We start from the raw sequence: 22018 nt of genomic DNA on the forward strand, positions 1-22018 counted from the left end.
CCAAAGAGTAGATCAAGGTCGTCCATTTTCATATACGAGGCACACGGGATGCTTCCACGCTTGTCGCCAGACAGATTGACTGGGCATGAGCTTATATACAGTTAAGCGTGCTGCAGCGCCGCCACCATGAAAGCTAACCCGACAGGGATGGATTCTCGTCTACCTGTCGGTCGAGGTGGTCTGGTGGAACATGTTGTACAGTTTCTTGGTCTGCCTACGCGCTCATATCTCGTCGAGTAGCTTCGTATCTGTCCATTGAGTCAGCAGCTTGATCAATCATTCATTGACTTCATCATGTAAGAGCATACCTCTTCCCTCTGAAGGCCCAGACACCCCAGTTTCCGCAACTTATATCCTGAGGATCCAGATCATTCAGATCCCATCTCAGTGACCGGAAGCGGTTCTCCCCGGGCTCCATAAGAAGATCGACCTCTCCAGAACACTTCTCCATTACCCACTGCCAGTCGCGCATCATATCCCACTCAGTATAGCCGGTGCATATAACCGGAATCTTCGTCTCCAGTAATTGCGGCAGGGTCTTTTCCCACTCAATCGACGACGCTGGGTGGCCTAGGCCAGGATGATATAACATGAAACAGTCGAAGTAAGGATCATAAGGATAAAACAAATTGGCCTCATGTAGGGTGTGGAAGTATTCCACGTAGGTGGTGATTTTCATCTTGGAAGACACGCGATCCTCGACAATCGCGCCAAAAGGATTCGATGGTGTCCGCTCTGGCAACGGAAATTCGGCGTCTCGGTTGGCCATGGATTCGGGTCCAATAAAAATGAGGTGGATTGAGGATAACGGGAAGAGATGTGATAGCTGAGTCCAAACTTCACGTGGCAATGAGGATTCGGCTCGGGCGCCCAGAATGAATATCCTGACTGGGGGGCTGGACAGTCTTAGGCCTTTGATGCCAGGCCCTTGACCAGTCTTTGGTGGATGAAGTGTATACCGCAGAGCTGTACATGTTAGCCGGAACCCAATACCCACGAATGTAAGCTGGCATACCTGACAAGCTCTTCAACCCCTCTGGCGTAAGCCTTCCACCTTTCCTGATATTATATGGGCTTAATTCGTGTAGCACACTTCCCAGCGTCAGAGGGTATGTCAGCAGTCGGGTGACCTGGCGCATGCTTCTCTCGTCGTTGATTGCCTCATATTGTCGGGTGTAAAAGTATGTATCCCAGTTCGTCATGTTCACCAAGATCTCATCGAGCTGAGGGCCAGGATATTCGAATTCTGGAAACCACCTTCCAGAGCGCAGGTCGTGATCATCTTCATTGATCTGTCTCAAAGTATCGCATATTTCAAGATGGGCTTCGAAGTCGTCTGCCCAGTGTTCTTCACTGCAATAGGTCGCGATACCGCAGTCGGGGCACTCAAAAGACACATGAGCGGGTGGCTGAGAGCTGACTCCGCTAACCTTACGAGCCTCAGGATCGTGTGGGGACATCGGCACTCTCGTCTGCTGGTGTACAGGATGAGGGCATAGCGCATGCTGCTTCATGAACCGTGCCCTCTGCCGTATCTCAGGGATGGGTGACTTGGAGAAGGGGTGGAAAAGGTTGTCTGGTTGAAGGACAACCCGTCCATGGGCGCGCCATTCGCCGTAATCGGTCGGCGGGATGTTGTGACGCTCGAAGTTGTCAGGTTCTTCAGCAGGTGCTGCGGCGGTAGAAACGACTCGCGACGATTGCTTGGGACCTCGTGACGGGACTGTCGTCGTCGCGTTGCCAGGCTTGAGGGATGTGTGGTAGAGGGCGGAGCTCGAAGCAAAGCTGCGGCTACCAGGTATATGTCGTGCGTATCTGGGGCCGGCCTGCCGTCCGCTTGAGCCGGACAGTGCTCTCACACATCTTAAGCAAGTATAAACGCCCTCCATGAATGGCGAGCGACGGAATCGGCAATGGCTCTGGAGTTTGGATACCAAACAGATCGAGTCTTGAAGAACTTGGTCTATCAGATGGATCAGGCCATTATTGCCCAATCGCCAAGCGTTGACATTTAGGCGTAGGAGAGGTCCTGTGATCGCCAGTAGTTGCATGGAGCCAGAGTAGTGCGGAGTGCAGAGAAGATTGGATCTTTTTCTACTTTTCATTTCTGCGAGCATTCTGGTTTTCAGACTTCTGTCGCACTGTCATCTGAATGTGATTCCTTGAAAAGTTCAACTATAACAAAAAAATCCTATAAACTATGCCAGTGGATGCTCGTTCATGGCTTCAGCGGCTGTCTGAATGCCCAATAGGGTTGTCCACAGCATCAACGCAACGTACACTTTCCAGCTGCTTGCTCACCCACAAGCTCTTCGAATCACTTCGAAGTCATGGCATGCAGACTCGCGTCATGCGAGCTTTGTGTGCTAGAGCTGGTGGATATATCACACTCGTTGCAAGAACAATTTCGGACCTTCATAGTTCAACTTTGACCTGGCCGTCTGGCTATTGTGGACAGGTTGACTCCTTGCGAACCTACATATCCAATCTTGAAAAGCCTTGGTATTTAATCTTGATGAAGAATAGTACAAGTACCTAGTATGGGGTGATCGTCTAGGTCATAACATCGTTTCTGCATATCGCTCTGAACGCTTCCAGGAAACCCAAAATCTAACCTCACTCAGAACAGCGCCTGCGCGTCATATCGAAAATTTAACGTGGAACAGTGGCTCCAAGACTTGTGTTTTGAAGCAAAGAAGCCACCTGTTCGGCTGTATACCCAAAGAAAACCGGTCCGTTGAAGACAATCTGTGGGCGATCCCGCTGGGGTTCCTTGGGTTCGTGAAGATCGGGCCGAGGCGCCTGTGCAGACGCTTTTGCTTGGCTGTGGTCGAAGGGGCACTTTGACTCTTTTTTCTTTTCTTCTCTGTGCGCGCTCTCCGATCGCGCCTTCACATGGGCACGGCCGTCTTCTGACTGCAAAGCACTGGGAGAAGGCTCGTTGCCCACCGGGACAGAAATGCCCCAAGGTCTGCTAGGAGATTCTCCAACGCGGACTTCCCGCAAGGGCTTTTCGAAATGTGACAGCCTTGCTTCGTCAGCTGCAGCGGTGTCGGCTGCGGCGGTGGTCTCCTGGACTTCGGGTGTCGGAGCGCTGCTAACGTTTTCCGCCCATTTCTCCACGGCATGAATTGAGCTTTTGTCTTGTTCTTCGATCCTGTCCTTCTCCGGTAGGTAAGCCTTGTGCTTGACTCCGAGCCCTTGTATCATGTTGACAAGACTGCCGTATTTGGCGTCAAGCTTCCGGGCGCTGTCTCCATTTTGCTGATATCTCCTGACACAAATTTCGTGGCTTCTAGGAATTTCATGCTTATGGTTTTCAAAATACTGGGCAACTTCTTCGGGAGAATGTCTGTCTAAGAAGCGAATGGGACACTGGCCGGCCCGTTGCTCGGTGTTGGGCGTTCTAGAAGAGACTTTATCTTGATGGAACTCAACGGCAATGGGATCCTCGTCGCTTAGGGCCTGGGAACGTTCATGCGATATTTTGGCGAACGGACAGCCCAACGTTCCGTGTATACCAGGCGTGGTGAAGTCTCGTTCTAAATCTTCCGGGTCCCGAGCTTTGTGCGCCACGGGACACCGACCACCGTTGGAATGGGGCTTCTGAGAATCTGTCATCTTGTAGCAACGTATGGCTAATTCTGCTTTCTGAATGGGAGAAGACAATTCCAAGTCGTAGGTAGAAGGAGGGATCTCGCGGATTTGCTTTGCGACGAGACTGTGTTGAACAGAGGGCTCGGAATGACTGCTATCCGCAGCTAGAAGTCTCTCGTACTGAATCACAATCATTAGTCCTCAATTACCCAGAAAGTAGACGGACAAGACGGGATTGAAGAAAGAGATAAATCAGGTAATACATGCAAAATGTCGCTCATCGCTGCAAAAGCAGCTCTTGATCTAGAGCTAATCAAAGATTCTCATCATGGAAAAAAGATGGTCGTCAGGGGCTGGAGGGCAAAGGGACACTCACCTCATCTGCAGCAAACTCGATTTTCTCCCTCAGCGTCTTCTCGTTCGTAATCTGGACACGCACACAGTTAAGCAATTCTTCGAATCCGGCGATCAGAGAGTCGGCGAGACGCGACAGGCGGTCGTCACATGAAGCTGACGCGATCATTAGGACTCAAGAGAGTCGAGAGGGGGAACTCGAGGTCAATTGAATCTTAGAACTTGCCAGATTCAGCGACAGGAGGTGGAATGATGAGAAAACAGCCAAGAAGATGAATGGACCGAAAGTCGGAGGATGCCTGGCACTGGCAGGATGCGGAACAATTTAAGTCCGGATTGATCATGTGATGACACTAACATTGATTTGGCTCTGATGATCAACCGAGGCACGCCTGCGCATCTGTATTCATTCCCCGCCAATTACCCGATTCCCACGGGTATTAGGTGCTATTAGTACAGTATTACCCCGGTCTCTGAGGCAAGATGAGCCGTCAAAAGTAAGTTGAATCAGTGTCTGTGGAGTTGGTTGTGCTTGTGCTTCTGCTTTTGTGTCCAAGTCAACCAAGCTCACCTGCGACGGAAATCTCGAACACGATGAAAGCCATACAGGTGACGAAATATGTCTCGGGACCTCAAGACCTCTCTGTGACCTCCCTACCCACGCCGTCCCCGCACGCGACGAAGTACCTGATCAAGATCCACGCTTGCGGAACGAACTTCTTCGATCTGCTCCAGATCCAAGGCAAATACCAGCATCAGCCGCCGCTACCATGGATCGCCGGCATGGAGTTTGCCGGTGTGGTCATCGCCACACCCAGCACGAACAAGGAAACCGTCGGTGCAGTGGCTAGCAGTCTGGATGGCACCGTGAGCACGTCGACAAAACATTCGTACAAGGTGGGCGATAGGGTATTTGGGGCCGTCCACGGAGCATATTCGACTCATATACTTGCTCCGGAAGACTCCCTTTTCCCCATTCCGCAGGGCTGGAGCTTCGCAGATGCTGCTGGGTTATACGTGACAACTCCCACTGCGTACGGGGCGTTGGTTGTTCGAGCGAAAACTCAGCCAGGGGAGTGGGTGCTTGTGCATGCCGGTGCCGGTGGCGTTGGCTTGTCAGCGGTGCAAATAGCAAAGGCGCTGGGGGCCACGGTGATTGCAACAGCCGGGTCAGAACGCAAGAGGCAGGTCTGTTTGGACTTTGGCGCCGACTATGTTGTGGATTACCGAGACAAGAGTTGGCCGCAAAAGGTCATAGCTCTTTGTGATAAACACCGGACAGGCAACGGCAAGCAGGGTGTGGACGTGGTGTACGACCCAGTTGGTAGGTATCCCCAAGCGAGGAGTGATGTCTCCGATCTGACATTTAATCAGGGATGATCGACCCTTCGATCAAATGCATAGCCTGGAATGGACGACTACTCGTGATCGGCTTCGCGGGCGGAACTATTGAGAAAGTGGCCTTGAACCGGGTCCTACTGAAGAACATCAGCATTGTAGGTCTACACTGGGGCATGTATGCCACTAAAGAGAAGAAGACGGTCCCCGAAGTGTGGAACGGTATCTTCGACCTCATCAACTCCGGCAAGTTGAGGGGCATCACCTATACCGACAGGCATTACAAGGGGCTGGAAAGTGTGCCAGCTGCTCTCATTGCCCTTGGAGCACGGGACACATGGGGTAAGGTAGTTGTTGAACTGGGGGCACAGGAGGGTGAAGAAGCCCAAAGTAAGCTGTAGAGTGGTTCCAGCTAGTAGGCTGCGAGGCAGACTCCTGTATAGACAAGCAGAAGCCTGCCGTGTTGTGCGGGGCCTTCCTGGCAGTGTTTGACAGTTTCAGGATTACTATTGTCAAGCTATATTTCTAGACTTGTCGGTTGATAATCAGCTCATTGAATCGCAACGGCCTCAATCTCGACGTCGACTCCCTTGGGCAATTCTCGGACCGCCACGCAGCTTCTTGCGGGCTTGTGGCCGAACCATTTTTCGTACTCGCCGTTCATCTCAGCAAAGAACTTCATGTCGGCCAAGAAGATCTAGAATAGGGTTGTGTTAGCGCCTTTGAACCAGAAGAAAATGTGCCCAACAGGCAGGCCAACACCATCTGTCGCCGTTCAAGTCGCACAAGTCCAAACAACAGACAGGGTCAACTCACGTTGACTTTGACAACCTTGGTCATTTCACTTCCCGCTGCCTCCACGATGGCTTTGATGTTCTTGCAGCACTGCTCGGTCTTCTGTGCAATGGAGCCCGACACTAATTGGCCGGTGCTGTCGGCGGGGATTTGGCCTGCGACCCAGATCTGACCCGCGGCTTTGATGGCCTGGCTGTATGGGCCAGAAGCTAAGAAGGGTCGAGGTTGGTCAGCTACGAAGGTCCTTGAAGTGCGGGTACATGACGGCTTCAGGAGGTGTTTGGGAAATATGTGCTACTCACGAGGGCAGGCATCCTTGGTCAGGACAGGAGTCAATCCGGACGACATATTGGCGGAAGATGAGTGGAAGAGATGCTGTCGATGTGTGACGGGTAGGACTCGAGAATTTAGACGTAAGAATGTGAGACGGCGTAGAGAGTTTCGTGCAAGAACTGGCATGGATGGGAAGAATGTGTTGAGCAGTGAGAAGTCCGACAACGGTGTCTGTCCGCAAGGCGTGGAGTTTTGATTGAAGCCGTGAGTGGGCCAGAGCTGACACAGGCACAGTGTGTAATGTAATGGTGGACTGCTCGCCGTAAATTCACGAGAAGTCCATGCCAAGACGAGGTTAAGATCTTGACTTGGACTTCTTCAAATGATACAGGTACGTACATACCTAGGTACTATACGGCATCACAGAGATTCCTACAAGTGGATAGGTACCTACTCTCTACAGTATCTCTTGTAAACATGCTCCTACCGGCTTGACGACTCTGTTTGCATAGCGGTCCGCTACGCCAACAGTCCCCTCCACGTTTCGCTAACAACTACCACTGCAGACTGCGATCTAGGGTCGTGGACAAGAAAGAATGCCACTGTTCTCCCCTAATGCCATCTGTCAGCATTCTCTTTACTGATTGGAAGTCTTAGTTCTCCAACCCCAGCTCTTTCAGGATCTTCTGGTTATGTTCTCCCACTCCCGGCACCTTGTCCATCCTCGGACGCAACCCCTCAGCGCCGTCATCCACATGAACGAACCCGGGCGGCAACGGCGCCGGTACGACGCCCTTGGGAGTGTCGACCTGCGTCCAGCGACGCCTGGCTCGAAGTTGAGGGTGGTCCCATACACCTCGCATGGTGTTGACGGCGGCATTAGCGATCGAGGCCTCCTCAAGCTTCGCCACAGCCTCGGACATAGTGTACTTGCTGAGGGCCTTGTAGATGAGGTCGCGGAGCTCGTCCCGGTTCTGGACACGCAACGAATTGTTGGCGAACCGCGTGTCGAGGGTCAAACTAGAGTCCTCGAGCACGATGCTGCAGAACTTGGCCCACTCGCGCTCGTTCTGGATGCCGAGCATGACGGAGCCGCCGTCGCCCGTCTCGAACGGCCCGTACGGGTAGATCGCCGCATGCGAGGCTCCGGCACGCGTCGGCGCTTGCGCACCGTCATAGGTGTAGTACAATGGAAAGCCCATCCACTCGACCATGCTTTCCAGCAAGGAGATGTCAAGCTTGCTGCCTTTCCCTGTCTTCTGCCGCAGCATCAATGCGGCGAGGATGTTGCTGTAGGCATACATGCCCGCCGCGATGTCGGCAATGGAAATACCCACTTTGGCAGGTTCGCTCTTGGTGCCGGTGATAGAGAGCATACCTGCCTCTGCTTGGACTAGGAGGTCATACGCCTTCTTCTTGCTATATGGCCCGTCCTGGCCGTACCCGAGATGTCGCATACGATCAGAGATGGATGACTGGCCTTGAGTTGCTCGTATGAAAGACCCAGGCGTGCGGTGGCTCCGGGAGCGAGGTTCTGGACCAGTACGTCCGCACGGGGAAGGAGCCTTTTCACAACCTCCAAGTCCTTGGGCGCTTTGAGGTCCAACGCCAGGCTTTCCTTCGACCGATTTGTCCATACGAAATGAGAGGCTAGTCCGTTGACCCGCGTGTCGTAGTCCCGTGCAAAGTCGCCTACCCCCGGACGCTCGATTTTGATCACCCGAGCCCCTTGATCGGCCAGTTGCCGGGTACAAAAAGGCGCCGCGATGGCCTGCTCGATACTCACAACCATGATCCCGTCCAGTGGCCTCGGGGACTGCGAGGCATTCTTGCTTGCCGGAGATGCAGATGACGAACTCGTGGATGATGCACGGTGACCTTGAATATTCAGAACATTGGTACCGACTGCTCTCCACTGAGGCCCACAAGCAGGCCAGTACTGCGTGCCTCGCAGCTCATTGATTCGGTTGAAGACTCTGCCTTCTCTCCGGGCTTGCAAGGTGACATTGATGTCCAGGCAAAACCGAAACCATTTGTTCCTCATACTTCTCAAGTCATATCACGCTGTCGAGGATGGCTTGCAATCCAGCCCAGCCAGCTTCAGAATTAAGTGAGGCACAAACCTGGTTTACGGGTTGTTGAAGCATCAGTTTTCTCGCAAGATGTATGGTTGGTGAGGATGGTCGACAATGTGAACTGCTAGGATCAGCACAAAAGGTTACGTGTTGTCGACACACGGAACAAGCTGGATGGCTCGTTAGATTGCGTTGACCCCTACGATCTCTCAATGGCCTCAAAAAGAAGCTGGGACGTCCTCTGACAATTGCACAGCGACCTCCCGTGAGGATACTGGGAGAGATGTTATGATAGGGTGGTATCGAGTCATGTCGGAACCTTGAACATCTCGGAACGACTTCCTCCTGCTAAGAAATTGGAGAAGCCGAGGAAGGCGGAAGTTTGTCGAAATGAGGAGTTATCTCCGTGTACGAATCGTATGGCCCAAACCTGGTAAGGGACCTGGACGTGATACGGAGAGGAGACGAGGCCGATTGGCAAGCGAATGTCTGTCAGTCCCGGTATCGGGCTAGGGCCTCACTACCTAAATCACTCCCGTATTATCCCTGTGGGATTAATACCTACCACCTGCTTTCCGTGGGACCTTGTGAGGCGCCACCTAGGCGAAGCGACTATTGTATCTCCAAAAACATGGCAGGTTGCTCCCCAGTAACGAGACACTTGAACGCCCACGCAAAGAGACAAAACAATCTGCCTAACAACATATGTGCTTCATGTCCTTGGTGGTCTGGGCAGGAAGGCGACATCATGTCCGCAGAATTGCTCCACGAAAAGTGCGTGATCCTCTTTGTAAAGACATTGGGAACAGTAGCATCTCGGTGACAGGTAGGCAAACATGGTTTACGACCGGGGGCTAATGCTTCCCACATCGTGCAAGTCCAAGTAATGCCGGCACTGCAGACAGCAAAGGAACTCCTCAAGGAATGCAGATTCGCCGGAAGCTATCATCAGAGGAATCACATTGAAAACAACTCGTCGAAGCCGATCCAGTACATGACATCGAGCCGCAGTAAGCCAAGCCGCATCTGATCGAAGCTTTTGCTCTGCACGCGAAGCGTATCTCGCCAGCTGTTCGCAATGGACATGGCGTCCGCTCGGAGATCAGGGGTTGGGGCTTGCACCACTAACAAGGCCACGAAACTCGTCACCAAGGGGAAGCCGATGCGTGACCAGGAATACCAGAATGCACCGAAGTCGAGCGAGTCCAGACCAGCGGTGAAGGAGACGACCAGTTTGGCGCAGTTGTGGGCCGCCGTCCGGGTGGCTACCCGGGCAGCTAACATGTCATCTGCGCTTCCCCCATCGATCGGCTTTCTGTCGACTTGACGAGTGGTTTCGACTGTCGGAGCCACGCCGCCACCGCTCCCGGGAGGGTTCGCCGCATGAGCATCCTTCTTGGACGGCGGTCCCAAGGGTCGAAGTAACGCTCGATACAGAAGGACCTCGAGGCTGAGGTACGCAAAGTGCAGAGCGGCTGTTGCGTCCATGGTCACGCCCGCCGTGGGAGCTTTCTCTGACTTGTTCCGCATCTGCAGTGGCGGAGGGAGTGATGAGTACCAATTCCGCAACTGCTCTCGCAAAGGTTTGGCGGCTTTGAGGGAAGAGGCGAAGTCGGTGGCAAGTCTCCGCGAAGCGCGAAGCGTACTGCTACATGTCAGTCTGCGTTACCATTGGCATGAAACAAAGATGTGACTCACTAGAAAGCTCGGTAGATATCATCGGCCGTCTGAGCCAACCGAGATAGGTATCTGAAATGCGTGCACTGCTCAACATGAGTAGGTGGCCACCACGCTGGCTGCTCCGGCACGAGGGCCGCAAGGTCGTCTTCAGTCACAAAATCTTCATCGTCCAGCTCGGATACGTCCCACTGTTCAGGACCAATGAGCGAAGGCCTTCCCAGCAGGAGACAGCGCCATTTCTCTTCTGTATACACAAGCCACCATAGTCTTCTCCTCAGGCGCTTTTCCCATGGTGGTATCAACCAATCACGGCAGTCAAGGTGAAGACCTAAAGAAGTGGCCAGTCCGACCAGGAAAGCCATGAACGACCATTTGAAGGGCGTATCGGCCGCTGCCTCAGAGCCTCTCCTGGCCTTCTGCAGATAGAGGAGGCCAGCTTGCAGAACAGACAGGCGGGGTGCTTGGATTTCGCGTGATATGTCTTCCAGTGCAATATGCCAGATCTGGTTTTCGGATGGCTTGTCGTAGACGTTTTGGACGCAGAGATGCGGATCATGACTGGCAAAAGGCAGGGCCGAAGCATAGACGGCGGCCAAAAGATGGGTTGGAATCTCACGCAGTGATGAAATCAACGGTTTCGGGAGGACCATTCTAGACACCGCCGGAAAATAAGGAAAGACGAACTTAAGATGTCTAGCAAAAAGTCAGTCTCTCTCCCGCGCAAGTCCCAGGATGCATCTTACAGGTTTATCAGTCGTATTCCATTCTCCGGACCAACAAGGGCGTCCAGTTCCTTCCGGAGCGCCTCTTGCGAAACATCAGGGCGAAAGGCGGTGTCCTTGCCTTCTTCCTGTGTGAGCTCCTCAGCTGTCATCATGAATTGTACAGGAACCTCGCCAAAGGCTTCCGCCGGCTGCTCGGCGGGGGTCCCGGCCGCTCGCTCATCGCCCCTTCGATCCAGTTGAGGTGGCTCTCGAGCATCGGCCGCCTTCCGGAAGTGGACCTTGAAGTACCTTCTTTCATGGTTCCCGTCGTATTTGATGTGCTTCAGGAGATATGGGTCGCTCTCCCCGGAGAGTCCGAAGTACTGCGCACTGAACCCTTCGATATCGTTGATCGAGCGGATCCTGGGTGATTGATCCCCACCAGGATTCGGCGCCTCGTCGATTGCTTGCATCAGGAGCTTTGTTGTGGGTGTATCAACATGATGCGGGCCTTCAGGGCCTATGGTGAGCTGAGTGGCAGCGGGCATCCAAGGAGGGCTGGGTTGGGCGCTAGTAGGATCCTCGCTTGGGCTCGCATGGTCGTCCTGCTCACAGAGGAAACGGACAAGTGAGTCAGGAGTGTCGCCAGGGGCGTCCAGCCTTGTGTGAGTATTGGTCCGAGCTGTGTCGAGTGGAGACAGTGTTGGAAAGGAGAACATGCCTGCGAGCGAATTCCAATTCGACATGTTAGACTGGGGATCATTCAGATCAGGAAGGCCGTCATCGAACTGAGAGAGGCTACGGAGGAAGTCAGAGTCCATGTCGGTTTCGCTCAATCTTCCTTCTAGTTTTCCTGTGGTAGGAGTGCCCGTTTGTGTGGTTGCGAGGTTGTCAGTGTCGCTCGTGCCGTCATATGTCCCAGTCCGAGCATTGTCGCCAAGTTTTCGCTTCTTCGCTGGAAGCTGGAGATAAGTACACTGGACGCCCGTCTTGCGACACAGATAGCATGGAGGCTCGGCGTCTACTCGACAGCATACTCGTCGTGTGCGACACAGATCGCATGGACGATGCCTTTTTGAGCGGTAAGGACGCTTTTGGCCGGCGTCATTAGGTACTGCTTCCATGTTCTTGCAGACTTGATCCGGATCAGGACGAGGAGATGATACGCAAGGCGTACTGCGAAGATGCTGGAAACGCCATGCCTGGGTCTGGCAAACTGATCAAAGTGGTTGAAAGATGTACCAGTCCTGGGGTTAAAGATCTCCAGTTGCCAAATATCTCATCGCATCGATATCTTTCTTCGCTCATTGGCCTTTTTGGCATAATACTCGACGTTCACCTCAGGCTCGGGTCAGTTCCGTCTCGAGTATTTCGGGCAGGCCGGGACGGAACGGAGATGTCCTATTCTTTGGCATCGAGGACGTCAGCATTGAGCATCCTGCCCGCTGTCCCAGACGTGCTTGAATTACCTATTAGTCACTAAGCGAGGAGCTTATCGTCGTTGGCGGGGGTTCTTCGGTCGTAGACTCTTACAAAAGCAATCCTTAAAAACTATAACATACCTGTCTCGAAGCGAGTCCGGGCCCGTCCAAAGATAGACCCGAATAGATCAGGTCCTTGCTCGCGTCTGGACCGATGCAGATGCGTTTTACCTGCCAGGGTCGATATCTTGAGCTGCCTTGCTCTGGGTGATATCAAGGAGATCGTAGAAGGTATCGTAGAAACCGCGTCTATGCCTATCGACTTCATTCTAGGGATGGCATAGTCGTGGAGGCCGTTGCAGACTTTCACGCATACCTGTTGGAGGCTTCGGCGCCGTACATACTTTTCAATGATCTTGGCTTCGAGTTGAGTGATACCGGGTCCTGAGGTGTTTGGACATCCAGCTTGTGTGGCCACCTCGCGTATCTCTTTAACGGGCTGGCAGTCGAGACTGTGGTGGAAACCATGCATGGGGCAGAGGACAAAGAACGAGGATGAAAGCTAGTGACGGCTGCCACCTTGCTTCCAGTCTGCGACTACATAGATATATACGAACCTTATCGTCCATGGGAGAACGTCGCCATTTCCCATGGCCCTTTGAATCTGGCGCATACGTGTTTCTATTGGAGTCTCTGCAGGTCTGCTACAGGCTGGGAGTAAAAGATTCATCCAAGCGGCCGCTCGACGGGCGTTCGAGTTGGTGGTTGATGGAGAAGACCGCAACAGTGTCAATCCACCACCTACTAGACGCTTAGATCAGAGATAAGGATATCTTTGGTACACTAGCTAGTAGTACTTAGTACTTAGTGACTACTTAGTGGCTAGGTACATAGATAGCACGACAGCCGAGGACTTGGCGCCAAGCAGGTCCGCTCCGAGTTCAAGTTCGAGTCCTCAGCTTCAAGTTCAACTTGAACAGGTCAACAGTGACCACTGGCAACATTTATTGCCAATGCTCACAGCGCAAGAATTAAAGGTCAAAACGGAGCCATCATCGACATCTTGCCTGCCAGGCTTATAGGTAGGGAAGAAAGAAGAGCGGGTTGGACAATATAGAGTTTGGACATGGATACCACGATCCAACAAAGCCAGCCTACACTTTATCCGCCACGCTCTCTCCCGTGGCCTCTCCCGGCATTTTGAAGACGACCTTGAGGACCTTCCGGGCCTCGAAGTCCTTGTAGGCCTGGGGCGCATCTTCCAAGGACATGGTCTTGCCGCACAGGAAGGCCACCTTCTTCTGTTCCTTGACGAGGATGGCCAGGGCATCTTCAAAGATACTGCGGACGGGACAGCGGCCAAAGGCCATGGTGACGTTCTTTCCATAGCAGAGCAGGCCGTTCAACGGGATCATCTCCGTATGCACGCCGATCGAGCTGATTTGGCCCCAAGGCCGAATCATGTCGAACGCGAGCATAAAGGCGTCCGTATGTCCGACCACCTCCAACACGACGTCGGCGCCGCGTCCGTCGCTGGCCGCTTTGATCTTCTCCGTCGGGTTGTCGTTGAGATTGATGGGGATGGCGCCGATTTTCTCCGCCTCGGCCAGACGCTCGGGCACGGAGTCGATGGCGTACACCTTCTTCACCATCGTCAGCGCGCAGGTAATGGCGCAGATGCCGACGGGCCCGCAGCCGATAACGACCGTGGTGAATTCATCGCGGTCTCGCTGCGGGAGATCCTTCAAGAAGCGTGCTGCGGCGAAATAGCCCGTGGGAAAGATGTCGGCCATTAAAACGAGCATTTCTTCGGGGATCCCTGAGTGACAACGGTAAGCGGGTCGTCCAGCAAATGCATTTCCTGCCGGGTCTAGATGCCCTACCTGTGGGTGCTTTGACACAGGTCGTCGCCGCCAACGGGACCCGGACGTACTCGGCCTGCCCGCCATCCACTGTATTGGCGGGCACCGAATTGCCAAAGAGTACCCCTTTGGTGCAGCGACTGGCTTGCCCGCGGACACAGTAGTAGCATTCCTGGCAGGCCGTGTAAAAGGGCACGACGACCTTGTCGCCAACCTTGAAGTTGTCGACCGCCTCACCCTTTTCGACAATGGTGCCCACAAATTCATGCCCACAGATAAAGTTCGGTGGACATTTTAGATGACCTCGATAGAAATGCAGATCGGAACCCTGCCGAGGGGAATCAGCCTGGCTAAAAGACTAAGGGCAACGGATCTGCTCACGCAAAGAGCGGTCGAAGACACTTTGAGGATGGCGTCGGTCGGCGCCTGGATCTTGGGTGTAGGTCTATCCTCAACCGCGACCTAGATGGAAACCCAGACATGGTCAGCTTCGCTGTTGTTTGGTGGTCGGCGAAGACTACCGTTGCCAAACAGTGGATCATACCTCGTAGTCACCCTTGAGAACGACCGCACGCATCGTGGCTGGAGGCATGATGGCGTCGATAGTCACGAAGTGAGTCCTGAATGTTGTCTGGGTGTTAGATACGAGATGCTTGCTCAAGTGACTGAGCTTTCAATTTATCAAGGAGCAGGATCGAGCTCGGCCCTGGGAAATCAATGACCCTGCTCTATTTATGGGGTCAGCTCCATCCGAAGCTCTGCTGCCACTAGGTCAGCTGTGCAGACAGATCGCCGGGTGCCACGACTGAAGAGACGAACAGCAGACGAACATTGCCGCGTTGGAGAAGCAAGCGATCGGAAGAGCGGGAATCGACAAAGGTTGTCATTCTCTTCCCCGCCTCAATGTGTAGAAGCCGCGGTTATTCCAGGACCCGGGACGCGGGGGACGAGGCTGAGTCACCGGCCCCCCAAACCACAGCCTCGTCGGTTGTTGCCGGAAAAGGGGGAAAGGGAAGAATCGGAAGCCAAACAGACATCGACCACGTCCTTACTACTAGTAACTGTACCGCCATTTCTTTTATACCTATGCTACAAGTCATCCCGTCAGGCCTGCTTGACCGTACGTTGTCATACCAATCGTGATCATTGCAGCTGTCGTACCTCGCCATATTCACACATTCTACAGTAGCGGCATGGATACACAATCCTCTCATCTGTTCGCCTGCTATTATTCATAATCATCATAAGCACTTCCGTCGTATCGTCTTCTCACGGCAATGCTCCCGGAAACACTGGTCAAATCCACGCCCGGCCGATCTTCCTCGCCATGGAATCTATCCTGTTGCTCGCCATCGGAGATTGCCCCCTCGTACGCTGAAGCATAAAAGAGAGCCTCTGGCGGCAAGTCTGCGGCCTCGTATGAGTTTTCGCTGGCCTGGCGAGGTCTCGGTGCCTCTGGCTGACTGTTACTGGCATATCTCGCTTGTTGACTGGGAAGGAGAGCCCTGCCCGTCGATGGAGATGTAACCTGGTTATACGTTGCGGCTGCACCAGCCATTTGCTGCCGGGCTGGATTTTTTGGACCCGGAGCGGGGACAAAATCAAAACTGGGCACTGATGCAGGAATCGAATTTCGGAATGGATTTCCCTGATCCTCATAGGGAGTCTCAGCCTCCCGCTCGTTCGTCGCCTTTTTAGCTAGCGGAATCGCAGACGTCGGTGTGGCTGTGGCAGTGTAGGACGTAGGAGTATCGTAATCGCTGTTGTTGGAGTATTCGTCCGGGTTAACAAGAGAAAGCCTAGGGGGTCCCCTAGGCGGAAGGTCAAGCTGAGACGCCTGGGGAGTGCGTTCACCGGATCGTGCTTCTGGGACTGCGTTTGGATCGAAGAACTTCTCATCCGTCATGTACGGGTTGACTCCCTCGTCGGCGTCATCGAATTTGCCCGTCGGCATCTCCACCACTCCCTCCGGTAGATTGTAAGGCTTGTCTTTTAGTGCAACTCCTGCATTACTGCCACCCGAGTTCCTTCCCTGACCTTCATAGACACCGGTGGGGTCGATCTGATAATGATTAGGCGGCAAGCTGAAAGGCAGTTCAGGAACGATGCTTGATCGGTTGGACGTCACATCTACCGAAGCATTGGCTTGATAGTCCGACGCCATTGAAGCCCTGGGTTGGTCCTGCTGATTGAAGCTCTTGCCCATGATACTTGTACCCTTGCGTACCGCCGGGACGCCCGATTCTTGCGCATCAGGACCATCGCCATCTCGAATCCCAAACTGCGCGATGGTGCGCAGCTTCCGAGTCACCCAGGACGCCAGAATCTTGCCGCGTTGTTTCTCTGAGAGGCGACTACGAGGAAAGTCACCCTCACCCACAAAGGCAACAATGTCGACGACGATTTGGTGTTCGTGAAGCACAGCATTGACAATAACCGGAACAATCGAAGCGAGATAGGCCTTGCGGAAGACCTCCACCAGAACCACCACCATGCCACCAGCCTGGAAAACAGCACAACCGCCAGGGGTAATATTGCGATGGCACTTCTCAATACTATTCTCGATGTCGATCGGGAAATGATTGAGTCCGTTGACCTCAAAAGTCTCACCGATACTGCCCAACACAAACAGAATCTGCATTTCCACTGGTTGATTTCCTGGACCGATTGGCCGCGTGACATTGTGAAGGAAGCCCAGATCACCAGTTCGAACGTATCTTGCGTTGGGATCGCCGCCTATGATCCGCCCATTGAATCGCTCCTCGTCGAAGATTTGTCTCGACATGTAGAAAGATTTGGCACATGCCTCAGACTGCACCCAGATCTCGCCGAATTCGCCAACGTGGCACAGCAGACAAGTTTCCGGGTTGACAACGGCGATGCGAGTGGATACAGGAACCATTCCTGAATCCTGCACGCACAAAGCAGTTGGGTCCGTGTCGGGATCCACGGGATAGACGAGACCCCTCCTGAGGGCGCGCACGTCCAGCCATAGCTCGATTGGTTCAATAGCCATGTAGCTTCGAGATGCTATCATTGGATTGAGAACGTGCGAGTAAATCGTATTGATTGCCGTCCTTTCTAGACCTGTTTGTGCAAAATGCAATCTCGCCTTGGAGAAGAGATCCAGGCGCGGTCTGCTCTCAGTGGCAATCATCAAGTTCTTGAGCTCGTGCAAGGAAAAGCCCTTACCAGCAACGTGGCTCATGGCAAAGTCCAGCATCTGGCTAGTGGCGTAGGTGTCCTTGACTTTATACCGCGATAAAGCCAGGAACAGCGACCCTGGATTTTGTGCGTAGTCGAGCGGCGATATCAGATAGGTGGTGCTTCCATTGTACACGCCCATCAACACAGTGTGTAAAAAGCCTATGCCAACAGTGCTCCTCACGCATGCAAGCACGGGTTTGGAGCTCGTCATTTGGCAAGTTTCCTTCTGGACCTTGCACATCCCCAAGATAGTATCATGTCCTAGCTGGACCGAAACTCGACGCTGATCTGGAGTCCAATATGTCCAGATGATGACGGGATTCGATGGAGAGATCCAGGAGCGGTTTATTGTGAGGCCCAAGTCTCTGCAGCCGTGCGATTGTTTGGCCGGTTTCGTTGTATTGTACACGCTGGGAATGTTGGTTTTGAGATACTGAGCGGATTGCTTCAGGTGCTGCGAGACAATTTTCTGTTTGAACAGGTGATCGACTTCTGTATTGCAAAGCACAGCTTTGACCCCCATGTCAGCGACTATGTGGAGAAAAGCCGGGGCATCTTCAGAGAGTCTGTTGACATCCAATGGTGCCACCGGGATGGCAATCGCTCCAAGAACCATGCAGGCATAGATAGAAAACACGTAGTCCTCAGAATGCGTGTACATCAGGATCAGGTGGTCGCTAGGTTTCACCTTGACTTTGTTTCGAAGGTACAAAGCCACTGCGGCGACTCGCTGATCAAACTTCTTCCACGTGAGGCCTTTGCCTTCTTTCCCTCGACCATCGATTGTACAATACGCAAGTTCATCTGCTTGCCGCGCCACCCGCCACTGCATGAGGTCAAAGATGTTCGTAAAATTGCTCAGGGCCGTCGAAGTACGATCATCGATGACTACTTCTCGAACGTCAACTCCGGACCATTGCGTTTCTTGTTCGTACAAGAGTTCATTTCGCGCGGCACTCGCATCTGGCGACCAGATGCCGCCACTGATGTCCTCTCCAAAAGGCAGATTTTGGACAGCTCGCTCCACGCCGAACTTCACATGGACACAAGGCAACGAGCCGTTGTCAAATTCCTTGCGACAGAGCATATTGCCGATCTCTCTGCGGCCGTTTTTTGTCACTCTAGGCAAAATCCCCGGAGCGGTGATCAAGACACAATACACCCTGAGGTGGTGCTCCTGATAGAGGATATCCATGGTCTTCTCCGCTAGAGAGTCAAGGAGCGCAATGTCAAGTTGTCTAGGCGGGCCGCCGGAGGAGATTGGGGCTGTTGATGCGGATGGCGATTCGAGAAGGACGATTGGTAGATGCTCGTCGTTGACAAAACAATCGAAGGCGGAACAGTCATGGATCTTGGGCACATTCCTCATGATGCTGAGGATGAGGTGTTGCACAAAGAAGTAACGATGTTCCTGAACGGCCACACCGTGTTCGACCCATTCGACCCTCTGCCTCAGCCGGTCCTCGTACAGTCCCAAAATATACACCTTGCCCTCGATGACAGCGCCGAGCAAGCCAGTACGGAGGAACTCGGGATCGATTGCCGTTGGTGTTGGATCACCCTCTCTGAAGCAATAAGGCCGAGCATGAAATATGGTCTCGGTGTGCTTGGGAAGCGCCCAAAATCCCCCCGAGAGCGAGGGTGAATCGACCCAGATTTCGCCAATGGAATTTGGTGAGCACAGGAGACCCGACTCCGGATCGACCACTGCCAAAGTAGCATCAGGAATCGGGTAGCCAAACGCTCCGCATCTCACGGCATTGGGGAACGAGCTGGCTTTTGCACGTGCCTCAGCACCCATGGCCAGCACTACGATGTCATTGGTCTTAAGAGCCTCTTTATCCAGAAGTACCTCTCCGAGGTCCTCAGTAGAACGCCCTTTGGGCGACGGCTTGATGCTGCCGCCTCCAATGAGACTACTGCCAAAGACAGATCGAGTGGCAGAGCTCTCATCTTCCTTCTTCTCCTCGACCCGTTGATCACGGTCCAGCTCGTGGCTCAAGGAACAGCCCATTCGCTCTTCACCGCCGAGCCAGTCGCGCATGCTGATGATCATGCCGCCATGTTCCGGCAGGCACAGCATTGGAGCCACGATTTCTCGTGCTCGGGGGTTGCGCAATGGCTTCAACCATCGGTCTGCCAGCAGCTCATGGAACTCCACGTCAACGGTCAAGGTATCGATCATGCATAGCTTAACACTGCTGAAATTAGGTTCGAAATTGCGTTTGAAATTCCGCGTCGTCATAGGATCCGCTTGGTAGTTGTAGACCGCACGCTTCAAGCCCGGATAGTCCGCCACCAATAACGTCGTCTTGTACTTCGTAATGAGGTTCGCGTAAAGCCCTGCAGTTTCGATTGCCCTCTGGTCGAGATAGATCACGGTGTGACCACCGTAGATGTTCAACAGCACTCCGAGAATCATCCCTATACTCTGCCTGGGATCCAAATAGCTCAGCATGATCTCACCATGTCTAGAGCCCGTGATCAAGTGGCCTTGCTTGTCACGGAGAGACGGGTTGAAGGTATCAGCCCGGGTGTTGCTCGTTGCCGAAGTGATCATCGCACTGAGGGTGGCCATCTGATGCATGATGGTCTTGTGGCTCAGGACGACGCCGCGGAGGTCACCCGTGGGAGCGGTCGAGAACTCGATGTATGCCAGATCAGGGACCACCAAAGGGAAGTCTTCGCCCTTTTTCTTGGGGTGATAGCTTCCGAACTCATTCGTTTTCCACCACTCAACCCCTCGGGGCCAGTTGAGTTTGGCTGCAGTGATATCTCGCTGGAAATTCTTCAAGTTGGCCTCCGTGGTTAGCGCCAGGTGGGCTTGCGTGGATGTCAGCACCACGTTGAGCCTGGCATAGTTTTTCAGGTCATTTATCGGCACTGCAACAACGCCTGCAATAAAACAGCCAAGTAGTGCCACTGTGAACTCGATGATCTCATTCTCCGTGTAGATGAGAGCAACGCGGTCCCCTTTGTATAAACTGCTCTTGTCCCGGATCACTTGAGCAACCTTTTCCGCCCTGCTGCACAACTTCTCCCATGTTATGGAGACAAGCTCTTTACCTTTTTGATCCAGCACCCAATAAGCCGCCTGCTTGGGATTTGTCTTCGCGCGATGGCGAAGCACTGCGGCGATATTCTCAAATCTCGACATCTCGATATGCGAGTCGTGAGGGTCACAAATGGCAAATGGAACTTCCCGAGGCTCCAGGGGCATCTGGTGGATCGCCGCACCTCCCTGAAGTTCCCCAGCACCCAAAAATGGAGGTACCGTTTGTGCAGTCGGTGAGGCCACCTCACTCTGCGAATACCTGTGAACGTTGCCGCCGTAGTTCTCCTGGTGTTCTTCTCGTTGTTGACCGGCAAAATCCGAGAAATAACCCTGCTGAGCCTCGAGCATGGTAGAATGGCGCGTGTCTGCGCCCGGAAAGTTCTGCTGGGGGTCAGGATTGAAGGCATAATTCTGGCTCAGTAGCGTCTGCGTGCGGGACTGATCGTTCGCGGTGAGCAGGGTTTCGTGCCGCTGATCATACGAGGCTTCCGAGAATGACCCAGACTGTATAGCCGGGGCCTCCCGCTCTTGGAATCTCTGAACATGGCTGGGCGGAGTTGCGCTGCGCCTAAGATCACTCGGGTATTCATCTCTGGGCATGGAAGTCTGTCGGTTCATGCTGGAGTAGCCCTCAGTCATCGTCCCATTCCTCGTCTGTTCGGTCACCGATCGACCGGTAAGAGCCGCGAGGGAAGCTGCTCTGGAGGCATCATTGGAGGCGGGATGATCGCTGTCGTCGGGGGAGTGTATCCGTAGTCCTCGCGGCTGCGATTGCAATGGCGGCGTTTGTTGGGGAGAGATGAATTGAGAAAGAATAAGGGTTCGTCGCTTCTCATAGCCTTTTCTTGTGATGTCTCCTTCCTCGAGCTCTTCGTCAAGCTTGCGCAGGGCTTCCTCAACCTCAGGATTGATGCCCGACATTTTTGCAACTCTTCATGTGTGGCAGGCTTCTGCGCGAAGCTCGGTTTTGCCGACGCCGCAGGAGAGACGATGATCGGAGGCAATGTAGACGGCAATCGGTGGACTAGAGCGCAGACAGCAACAACTAAGCGAGCGACAAGGAAAGCCGGCGAACCTGCAGCGACTCTCAATCTGTAACATTCATCATGACAGATGAAATGGATTCCAGAATCATAGGAGGTTGTTGCGCATGTGGGGAGGCGAGTTTGGGGGATGGGGGATGTTCGGCATCTAACCAACCCATCCCTCTACGAATAGGTACCTACCTACTCAAGAAGTAACATCGAATAAAAACCATTAGGAGGCCTCAGCCATCATAACCGAAACTGAATAGAATATCAAGCGCTTTGGTAGCCACCATATTTAGAACCACTATACGCGTTGGTTGCCGCCTCGTATATTTCTAGGTACTAAGATATCTAAGGTATTGCTGGATCTATCTTCACCCAAAGTAATGTCCAGAAATGCGCGCTGTCACTCGACTCACACCAGAAGCCAGGTATATCGAAATATATCGAAACATATCGACACATTATCCTCGATTGAGGCCCTTCAGCTTCAGCCTGCCTTGGCGCAAGATTGCGAATTTGGCAGCAGACGACATCATTGCATTCAATCTCCTTGATGCCATCGTTGATCATCATCATTGATAAAAAGCATTCGAACCAGGGAACATCTCTTGACAAGCCGAATTTCC

At 53.3% G+C, this 22018-nt stretch overlaps 9 protein-coding genes across 9 annotated transcripts; 1 reads left to right on the top strand and 8 right to left on the bottom strand.

The window, feature by feature from the left end:
- Positions 1-292: 292 nt before the first annotated feature.
- A1O1_05730 (uncharacterized protein) lies at positions 293-1889 on the bottom strand (the record flags this gene model as incomplete). Its single annotated transcript, XM_007726614.1, has 2 exons — positions 293-966; positions 1016-1889. 2 exons carry the CDS (start codon positions 1887-1889, stop codon positions 293-295), a joined length of 1548 nt encoding a protein of 515 aa, XP_007724804.1.
- A 763-nt stretch (positions 1890-2652) lies between these two features.
- Positions 2653-3621, bottom strand: A1O1_05731 (uncharacterized protein; the record flags this gene model as incomplete). Its single annotated transcript, XM_007726615.1, has 1 exon — positions 2653-3621. The coding sequence occupies one exon, from the start codon at positions 3619-3621 to the stop codon at positions 2653-2655; it is 969 nt and encodes a 322-aa protein (XP_007724805.1).
- Positions 3622-4545: 924 nt separating this feature from the next.
- On the top strand, positions 4546-5690 carry A1O1_05732 (NADPH2:quinone reductase; the record flags this gene model as incomplete). Its single annotated transcript, XM_007726616.1, has 2 exons — positions 4546-5275; positions 5326-5690. 2 exons carry the CDS (start codon positions 4546-4548, stop codon positions 5688-5690), a joined length of 1095 nt encoding a protein of 364 aa, XP_007724806.1.
- Positions 5691-5839: 149 nt separating this feature from the next.
- On the bottom strand, positions 5840-6432 carry A1O1_05733 (endoribonuclease L-PSP; the record flags this gene model as incomplete). Its single annotated transcript, XM_007726617.1, has 3 exons — positions 5840-5986; positions 6106-6293; positions 6387-6432. The coding sequence occupies 3 exons, from the start codon at positions 6430-6432 to the stop codon at positions 5840-5842; spliced, it is 381 nt and encodes a 126-aa protein (XP_007724807.1).
- A 578-nt stretch (positions 6433-7010) lies between these two features.
- A1O1_05734 (alpha-methylacyl-CoA racemase) lies at positions 7011-8401 on the bottom strand (the record flags this gene model as incomplete). Its single annotated transcript, XM_007726618.1, has 2 exons — positions 7011-7790; positions 7817-8401. The coding sequence occupies 2 exons, from the start codon at positions 8399-8401 to the stop codon at positions 7011-7013; spliced, it is 1365 nt and encodes a 454-aa protein (XP_007724808.1).
- Positions 8402-9389: 988 nt separating this feature from the next.
- On the bottom strand, positions 9390-10762 carry A1O1_05735 (uncharacterized protein; the record flags this gene model as incomplete). The annotated part of the gene is made up of 2 exons (XM_007726619.1): positions 9390-10077; positions 10131-10762. 2 exons carry the CDS (start codon positions 10760-10762, stop codon positions 9390-9392), a joined length of 1320 nt encoding a protein of 439 aa, XP_007724809.1.
- An 89-nt stretch (positions 10763-10851) lies between these two features.
- Positions 10852-11637, bottom strand: A1O1_05736 (uncharacterized protein; the record flags this gene model as incomplete). The annotated part of the gene is made up of 1 exon (XM_007726620.1): positions 10852-11637. One exon carries the CDS (start codon positions 11635-11637, stop codon positions 10852-10854), a length of 786 nt encoding a protein of 261 aa, XP_007724810.1.
- A 1754-nt stretch (positions 11638-13391) lies between these two features.
- Positions 13392-14691, bottom strand: A1O1_05737 (uncharacterized protein; the record flags this gene model as incomplete). Its single annotated transcript, XM_007726621.1, has 4 exons — positions 13392-14056; positions 14121-14427; positions 14481-14561; positions 14644-14691. 4 exons carry the CDS (start codon positions 14689-14691, stop codon positions 13392-13394), a joined length of 1101 nt encoding a protein of 366 aa, XP_007724811.1.
- A 636-nt stretch (positions 14692-15327) lies between these two features.
- Positions 15328-21282, bottom strand: A1O1_05738 (uncharacterized protein; the record flags this gene model as incomplete). The annotated part of the gene is made up of 1 exon (XM_007726622.1): positions 15328-21282. The coding sequence occupies one exon, from the start codon at positions 21280-21282 to the stop codon at positions 15328-15330; it is 5955 nt and encodes a 1984-aa protein (XP_007724812.1).
- Between the last annotated feature and the right edge of the window lie 736 nt (positions 21283-22018).

The sequence above is a fragment of the Capronia coronata genome, assembly GCF_000585585.1.
Source record: "Capronia coronata CBS 617.96 chromosome Unknown acBCG-supercont1.5, whole genome shotgun sequence".
NCBI classification, from domain to species: domain Eukaryota; kingdom Fungi; phylum Ascomycota; class Eurotiomycetes; order Chaetothyriales; family Herpotrichiellaceae; genus Capronia; species Capronia coronata.